The sequence below is a fragment of the Salvelinus namaycush genome, unplaced genomic scaffold, assembly GCF_016432855.1.
Source record: "Salvelinus namaycush isolate Seneca unplaced genomic scaffold, SaNama_1.0 Scaffold115, whole genome shotgun sequence".
In the NCBI taxonomy this organism is placed as follows: Eukaryota; Metazoa; Chordata; class Actinopteri; order Salmoniformes; family Salmonidae; genus Salvelinus; species Salvelinus namaycush.
The window spans coordinates 12,501-21,711 of NW_024057842.1; the positions used below are offsets into that span (position 1 = coordinate 12,501).

Below are 9,211 nucleotides of genomic sequence, written 5' to 3' on the forward strand. Positions count from 1 at the left end.
GATCTAGGATCAAGTCACTTCCTGTTAATGTAATATTATTAATTATTCTAAAAGGCTGAACTGATCCTTAAAATGTCCTTCTACTCGGAGACACTTGATCCATACAACCCCCTTGGTTTAGTTTCTTTAGGACTCTCTTCTCCCATCTGTACAGGATGTGTGTTGTTCGGCCACAGTGGTCCATTTGTACACTTTGGCAGACGTAGCTGTAGCAGACTGATCACTAGGAAACACACAGTGATTTCGGGACGTTTTGAAAAAGGTCCCCAGAACGTCAATATATGCCTTTCTCAGCACAATTCTTTTGGGGAAAAACGATTCAAACTATTTCCCAGCACTGGGTTCCAACTCGTGATGCTCGCAGACGAAGTGTGCTGCTCAGACCGCCGCGCTACCCGCAGTTCACAGAATACTTCATGGTAATAGCGTGTCGTTTTTAATAATTTTGTTTTAAGCCTACGCCAAACTATAGCTCTAATCTTAACCACTCAGAATTAATCCCGAAACTTAACCCTTTGAGTTGTTTCTGTTTTAACCCTGTAACCATGGAGAATTAACCCTGTAACCATGGAGAATTAACCCTGTAACCACGCAGAATTAACCCTGTAACCAAGCAGAATTAACCCTGTAACCACGCAGAATTAACCCTGTAACCAAGCAGAATTAACCATGTAACCATGGAGAATTAACCCTGTAACCAAGCAGAATTAACCCTGTAACCACGCAGAATTAACCCTGTAACCAAGCAGAATTAACCATGTAACCAAGCAGAATTAACCCTGTAACCACGCAGAATTAACCCTGTAACCAAGCAGAATTAACCATGTAACCAAGCAGAATTAACCCTGTAACCAAGCAGAATTAACCCTGTAACCATGGAGAATTAACCCTGTAATCATGCAGAATTAACCCTGTAACCAAGCAGAATTAACCCTGTAACCAAGCAGAATTAACCCTGTAACCAAGCAGAATTAACCCTGTAACCAAGCAGAATTAACCCTGTAACCACGCAGAATTAACCCTGTAACCAAGCAGAATCAATGCTTCAAAAATAGACATTCATCCATAGTGCGTTGAATTTCGAAGGGGAAACTATGAGATCTTGTTGAGCTGTAGTCACTGTACTGTACATCACTGCCCAACACAATAATCAAAGCTTGGAAGCTTTATCAAGTAGAATGAATTCATTGCTGATGTTGACTTCCTGACTACAAAACCCTGCCTGGAGCAGAAGACCAATTTCCTTTGTTCACTGTAACACGGACAATAAAGTTGTGTCGTATTCTTATTGTAGAAACATCCCCTGTTCCCCTTGCAGGTGAGCCAGAGTTCCGCTATGTGGCAGGTATGCATGGCAACGAGGTGGTTGGCAGAGAGCTGGTGCTGAACCTCATGCAGTACATCTGTCGGGAGTTTAGACGAGGCAACCCACGCATCGTCCGTCTGGTGACCACCACACGTATCCACCTACTGCCGTCTATGAACCCTGATGGATATGAAACAGCCTTTGAAAAGGTAGGAGGAGGGCTGGAGCCTGGGGATAAGGGATGTATTGAGTGATTGGTTGATTGATTGAATTATTGACTGGCTGACTGTGTGGTAAAGGGAGATGTCTAAAAACTGCATTTCCTAACTGGTTGAAATCGAAGGACCATGGAAAGAGCACCACCTTGTGGTCAGGGAACTCTAGAGAGAGGACTCAGAACCTCCTCGTGATGACTTCATATTAGAACTCTAGAGAGAGGACTCTGAACCTCCTCGTGATGACTTCATATTAGAACTCTAGAGAGAGGACTCAGAACCTCCTCGTGATGACTTCATATTAGAACTCTAGAGAGAGGGCTCAGAACCTCCTCGTGATGACTTCATATTAGAACTCTAGAGAGAGGACTCAGAACCTCCTCGTGATGACTCCATATTAGAACTCTAGAGAGAGGACTCAGAACCTCCTCGTGATGACTTCATATTAGAACTCTAGAGAGAGGACTCAGAACCTCCTCGTGATGACTTCATATTAGAACTCTAGAGAGAGGGCTCAGAACCTCCTCGTGATGACTTCATATTAGAACTCTAGAGAGAGGACTCAGAACCTCCTCGTGATGACTTCATATTAGAACTCTAGAGAGAGGACTCAGAACCTCCTCGTGATGACTTCATATTAGAACTCTAGAGAGAGGACTCAGAACCTCCTCGTGATGACTTCATATTAGAACTCTAGAGAGAGGGCTCAGAACCTCCTCGTGATGACTTCATATTAGAACTCTAGAGAGAGGACTCAGAACCTCCTCGTGATGACTTCATATTAGAACTCTAGAGAGAGGACTCAGAACCTCCTCGTGATGACTTCATATTAGAACTCTAGAGAGAGGGCTCAGAACCTCCTCGTGATGACTTCATATTAGAACTCTAGAGAGAGGACTCAGAACCTCCTCGTGATGACTTCATATTAGAACTCTAGAGAGAGGACTCAGAACCTCCTCGTGATGACTTCATATTAGAACTCTAGAGAGAGGACTCAGAACCTCCTCGTGATGACTTCATATTAGAACTCTAGAGAGAGGACTCAGAACCTCCTCATGATGACTCCATATTAGAAGGAGGAATTTGATGTAGGACATATTGATTGATAGATCGACTGACTGATCGATCGATTGTGTGATATTGAAAATAACTCTAAACTGCATCTCAACTTAACTTCTCTCCAGGGGTCAGAGCTGGCAGGTTGGGCTCTGGGGCGCTACAGCTACGAGTGGGTCGATATGAACCACAACTTCCCCGACCTGAACAATATCATGTGGGACGCCAAGGAGAATGACACAGAGATGGTTAAAACAGCCAACCACTACATCCCCATACCAGAGTACTACACTAAAGAGGATGCCTTCGTAAGTCCTCTACACATCAACTCCACCACACACTTTGACTCAACATTATGTTTTCAGTTATATTTTTCCTGGTTTTACATTTGTTTTGTTTTTCCAATCTCAAAATTCCAATTGTTCATAGAGAAACAATGACATTGGATGTGCTGAGTCAATGATTAAATCAAACCTGAAAGGGAAAAAAAATAGTTTTGGAAGAAAACTGTGTAATTCCCCTCTTAAAGATCGGACCCTTTTTTCCCTCAAATTTCACCTAAAATGACATACCTGAATCTAACTGCCTGTAGCTCAGGACCTGAAGCAAGGATATGCATATTCTTGACACCATTTGAAAGGAAACACTTTGAAGTTTGTGGATCTGTGAAATTAATGTAGGAAAATATAACACATTTAGATCTGGTAAAAAAAATAATACAAACCAAAAAAACGTGTTTTCACATTTTCTTTTCTCCATCAGCTTATGAAATGCCATACATTAAGATAGGATCCTAGGTGTAATTTAAATGTTGTCCACAAGATGGCAGCAGTGAGTGTACAAAGTGTCAGACTGATCCAGTGAAGAATTACATTACAGCACAATATTTTGGATAAAGGCTGCCAGGAGTTTACCCAAATGTGCCATTATTGGTCAATTTATACATTTTCAAGTACATAACTATAGAGAACATACATAAATGCTATGGTAATAAAAAAATGTAAGTTTACACACTCCCAGAAATGTCATACATGATGGATCATTAGCTCATTCACTAACATTCACACATCAAGATGGCCAGGCGGGGTGGATATGGAGCCAGAGACAGCAGTGGGGTCAAACTGTAGAACATAAAACTAGATTTTATCAAACAAAACTATGCTACATTTTATCTCTGGGACCCTCAGGATGACACATCAGAGCCAGATTACTGAATGTAAGTACATTCTTTACCTTCAGAGGTGAATGTATCAAACCAGTTGCCCTGATAAAAGTGTTTTGTTGTTGTGGACTCTCCTCAAACAATAGCATGGTATTGTTTCACTGTAATATCTACTGACAATTGGACACTGCAGTTAGATTAACAAGAGTTTAAGCTTTCTGCCAATATAAGACTTGTCTATGTCCCGGAAAGTTGGCTGTTGTATACAACATAATTCTAGTCACATTATCGCATATTTAGCAACAACCGTCCCGGTGTAGGGACACCGATCCCGTAGAAGTTTTAATTAAAATGGCCGGACAATTTAAATTCTGCATAATGGCACAGCATTTCATCAACTTCCCTGCTTCAGTTTGCTGCCATATGACTGGTTTCACATTTGTCTCCAGAGATTATAAGGTAAACTAGATCTAAAATAATTGTACTTTACACAGCCCACTAGGCTGTAGAGGCTGTCTGTACTGTCCCAGGCTGTCTGTACTGTCCCAGGCTGTCTGACATGTTCTTCTGTCCCAGGTGACCCCAGAGACACGTGCGGTCATCAGCTGGATGCAGGACATCCCCTTCGTCCTGAGTGCCAACCTCCACGGGGGAGAACTGGTGGTTACCTACCCCTTCGACTGCACCCGGGACTGGGCCCCTCAGGAAAACACCCCTACGGCTGACGATAGTTTCTTCCGCTGGCTGGCCACGGTCTACGCCTCCACCAACCTGGTCATGGCCAACCCTGATAGGAGGATCTGCCACTCTGAAGACTTCCAACAGCACAACAACGTCATTAACGGAGGAGCCTGGCACACCGTCCCTGGGAGTCAGTAGTCCTCCTATATATATATATATATAAAATTCAACACTGTCTCTGGGTGAAAAAGAGCAGATACTCAAAAGTGTACATGTTTCTGTTAGAAAAGATAAATGAGACTCAGTCAGACACACAGTTAAAGTCTTCAGCAAAAAACAAACATGGTAGTTTTGGTCTCAAAAGGCCCTTATCAAAGACTATTTGTTTTTTATCGCCATATTTTTGTCCCCTTCAGGTATGAATGACTTCAGCTACATGCACACGAACTGCTTCGAGGTGACGGTGGAGCTGTCGTGTGACAAGTTTCCTCACGCCAGCGAGCTTCCTACCGAGTGGGAGAACAACAAGGAGTCTCTGCTGGTCTACATGGAGCAGGTCTACTGTTCTTCACATGGATTATTTACCAAAGTTATACCGTATTGGAGTTATTCAAACTACTGAAAATGGCCCCAGTTGGAAAGACTTCACTTGTAGAATACTGTCCTACTGCATATTCCAGCTCTCTCTTACCAGCTCTCCAATTTGTAGATATTTCCCTGATTATCTCTGTTTCTGATGTTCCCCGATCATCTCTGTTTCTGATGTTCCCTCACTATCTCTGTTTCTGATGTTCCCTCACTATCTCTGTTTCTGATGTTCCCTCACTATCTCTGTTTCTGATGTTCCCCCACTATCTCTGTTTCTGATGTTCCCTCACTATCTCTGTTTCTGATGTTCCCTCACTATCTCTGTTTCTGATGTTCCCTCACTATCTCTGTTTCTGATGTTCCCTCACTATCTCTGTTTCTGATGTTCCCTCACTATCTCTGTTTCTGATGTTCCCTCACTATCTCTGTTTCTGATGTTCCCTGATCATCTCTGTTTTTGATGTTCCCTGATCATCTCTGTTTTTGATGTTCCCTGATCATCTCCGTTTCTGATGTTCCCTGATCATCTCCGTTTCTGATGTTCCCTGATCATCTCTGTTTCTGATGTTCCCTGATCATCTCTGTTTCTGATGTTCCCTGATCATCTCTGTTTCTGATGTTCCCTGATCATCTCTGTTTCTGATGTTCCCTGATCATCTCTGTTTCTGATGTTCCCTGATCATCTCTGTTTCTGATGTTCCCTGATCATCTCTGTTTCTGATGTTCCCTGATCATCTCTGTTTCTGATGTTCCCTGATCATCTCTGTTTCTGATGTTCCCTGATCATCTCCGTTTCTGATGTTCTGTCCTTCCCTCTACCAGGTTCACAGAGGCATCAAGGGAGTGGTGAGAGACAAGATGACAAAGAAAGGCATTGCAGACGCCATTGTGAAAGTGGAAGACCTGGACCATGACATACGATCAGGTAGACAAGGGATTCTACAACGATTTACATGATGCACTACACTACGTAGAATTTTTTAAAAAGCTGCCATTTTTCTGTTTACCTCGCACTGCTTGTATGTCAAATTCCTGCCAGCGTCAATTTCTAACTGCTTGTAGTAGCAGAGACAATGCTCCGTGCTAGGGATTTACGGTGTTACCGGCATAGCAATTGGTTAGGAGCCCGTAAAACGGCAGCCATCTCCTCCGGAGCCGTTATTTCATCAAATACCCCGGTATATGGTATATATACGATAAACCGCCCAAACCCAGTCCATGCTCTCTCTTGTATCTTCATTTAATTTACACCTGGCTTCCATTTATTTGATTCTACTCCCAAGATGCAACAGTATCTTTAAAACGGATACTTTACTCTGTTTGTTACACCATTACATGTATCTCTTTAGTTTCAAACTTTATTTTATTCTACTGTAAACATTAGTGTCTTTGTCATTGCATCAGTTTGTATCAGCTAGGTCCCATCCCCTTAATTGTGGTATTATTGACAAAATATTTTTGATACGTTTTCTGAATGCGTGATCGTGAGACTCTCCTGTGTATCTCCTTAGCGGCTGATGGGGACTACTGGCGTCTGCTGAACCCCGGGGAATACAAAGTGACGGTGTGGGCGGAGGGATACTTTCCCTCCATGAGGCGATGCAGCGTCGGGACCGAAGCACGCCCCACCGTCTGTGACTTCATCTTGATCAAGACGCCACGGCAGAGCATGAACGAGATCCTAGCTAAAGGGGGGAGGTTACCCCAGGATCTGCAACTGAAGCTGAGAGCACTGAGGCTCCGGAAACTAAGAGTCTCCACCAAGGCCATCAACCAGCGGAGGGAGCACAGCCGCAAGGCCAGGGGAACACGGTTCGCTAGGGCACCACGTCCTCTCACACCCCTGGCCTGAGAGACAGGGGACAGACTGCGTCTCTAATGACACCCTATTCCCCGCATGGCTCTGGTCAAAAGAAGTGCACTATAAAGGGGGAATAGGGTGCCGTTTGGGACTCAAGTTGAGGCTTTGAAACGACCGGGTGTTTTGAGATGGGACTACATTGTAGTCAGCGACTACAGACGGACTGAAATACAAAATGTCAATGAGAAGTCATTTTTAGGAAGGTGATTTGGTAAATCCGACTGCGACGTAGTCGATCTGAAACAAGACACAGAGGCTTTAACACAAGTCTGTATTCCCAGTGAATGTTGTGATTTCAGATTTGAATATGAGGGGGGGACTGGCCACCCCTCATAGCCTGCTTCCTCTCTAGGTTTCTTCCTAGGTTCTGGCCTTTCTAGGGAGTTTTTCCTAGCCACTGTGCTTCTACACCTGCATTGCTTGCTGTTTGGGGTTTTAGGCTGGGTTTCTGTACAGCACTTCGAGATATCAGCTGATGTACGAAGGACTTTATAAATACATTTGATTGGAATAGCAGAGAAGTAGAGAGAGAGATTTAATCTCACTAGTTTGTTGGGACAGTGGTCAACATGTTAGTTGTTTGTGAAAAGGTAGAGAGATAATGTTGTCGATGTGGCTGTATCTTTACATTGGTAGGAAGATTTCATACCTTCTATCTAGTTGTTTAGCTTGTTGGGACAGTGGTCAACAGTAGCTAGGTTTCCATCCAATTGGCGACAGACAAAAATATGCATAAAGCAAATCTGCATATTTTGCCACCAGTGGTGTTTCCACCAAACTGATTTTTTTGCGGATAAAACGTCAGTCCGTGATGACGTAGTGCGCACAAATTGTACTTTTTTCACTTAAAGTTTTCACGTTACCGAATAAAAATCAAAAGTTCAATGTTTTTTTCCATCGCATTTTCAACTCGGATCGATAGTTTTGTCACAAAAAAAACTGTTGCGTTGAAAATAAAATGTGCCCCTTTTGGTTTTGGCCCAAACGCGCGCTCTAGCCAACAGCTCGCAGATACAGTGCAGGTAAACCATGATTAGATTATTATGGATCAGAGCGAAGATATTTTTTGTTGTCGACCCGGCAGTCAAGCATCGATCATCATGTCTCCAGAATAATACCCTGGATATGTATTGTAAAGGAGCGTCCAGCTCACAGTCCACTATCACCACCCTGTGAAGTTCATCATAACTGATTTCATCTGTAGCCTAATAAACTAAATGGTTTCCCCGAGTCATTGTGAGAGGACCACACGCCAATATCATCTCGTGACTCCCAGGTTTACTTTGATACAGTTCGATAGCTATTATATCAATATTTGCGCATAAAGAAGTTTTTTTTTTAAACACCATTTCTCGTATAATTTAAATTTTCCCGACACAAAAAAAGATGTTGAACGAAAAACAAATTATCTGTCGACATTTATATAATTATACTGGAACTACTTGTTGCCATCACAGTTTCCATTTGTCCTATTTTTTGTATACGGTATGACTTTACTGAAGAAAAACACTGTGGTTGATGACAATAGGAGTCAGCAAGACGGCACAAATAGATCTGGGACCAGACTTGTGAACATCCAATGCAGTTTACCGTCGCCACTGGTGTACGGGCTTTAGTACAGCTGTTGTTACAGTAACTATCGAGAATATAGAAGAGAGCTTTTATGATGACGAGGGGAGGCCACGGGCAGTATCAGCTGGCCTGATTACGGTTTACTTTTATAACGTTGTGTAGCGATGCTGTTTCATTACAGTTGTATATCATTGTGTGTTTTGACTATTTCATTAAAAGGACAACTTGAGTAGACAGAGTTGGGTCGAAGTACGTACTTGTTCAGAACCACGAGACCTGTGATGAAAACATGTGTTGTTTCCTCTATTGCTGCGTAGGTCCTGCTGTCAGTCTGAGGTTAGGGTTAGTATATTTACACACACACACACACACACACACACACACACACACACACACACACACACACACACACACACACACACACACACACACACACACACACACACACACACACACACACACACACGTGAAAGACAAACACAGAGGATTTTTTTTAAACAAGGTCAAAAGGAGAGCAGGGGGACTTAGAACTCCAGAGAAGAACATTGTGTACAAAACAGATTGTTCAATTAATGTCAAGCTTCTGATACCCCTGAAGGAGAAGGTACCATTCTAACTAATAGGATCATGTGGAGTGAATGTGATTGAACTCAAATGCTGATATATATAGTGGGAAATTATTTGATTTAAAATACATTAGCAGAAGAATCAAAACTGAAAGAGGCTTTGTCTTCCAGCACCACCTAGAGACACCCTCTGGGTATTACATC

At 42.8% G+C, this 9,211-nt stretch overlaps 1 protein-coding gene across 3 annotated transcripts in view; it reads left to right on the top strand.

Annotated features, from left to right (window-relative positions):
• Window positions 1-7,284, top strand: part of LOC120035913 (probable carboxypeptidase X1) — an 18,522-nt gene extending 11,238 nt beyond the window's left edge. For all 3 annotated transcript variants that reach the window (XM_038982386.1, XM_038982387.1, XM_038982388.1), the window contains 6 exons: window positions 1,319-1,515; window positions 2,706-2,885; window positions 4,316-4,610; window positions 4,837-4,976; window positions 5,831-5,933; window positions 6,520-7,284. In XM_038982386.1, the coding sequence (XP_038838314.1) occupies window positions 1,319-1,515; window positions 2,706-2,885; window positions 4,316-4,610; window positions 4,837-4,976; window positions 5,831-5,933; window positions 6,520-6,860 (1,256 nt within the window). In that variant the 3' untranslated portion in view covers window positions 6,861-7,284. The remainder of the gene's footprint in view (window positions 1-1,318; window positions 1,516-2,705; window positions 2,886-4,315; window positions 4,611-4,836; window positions 4,977-5,830; window positions 5,934-6,519) is intronic.
• The last annotated feature ends 1,927 nt before the right edge of the window (window positions 7,285-9,211 follow it).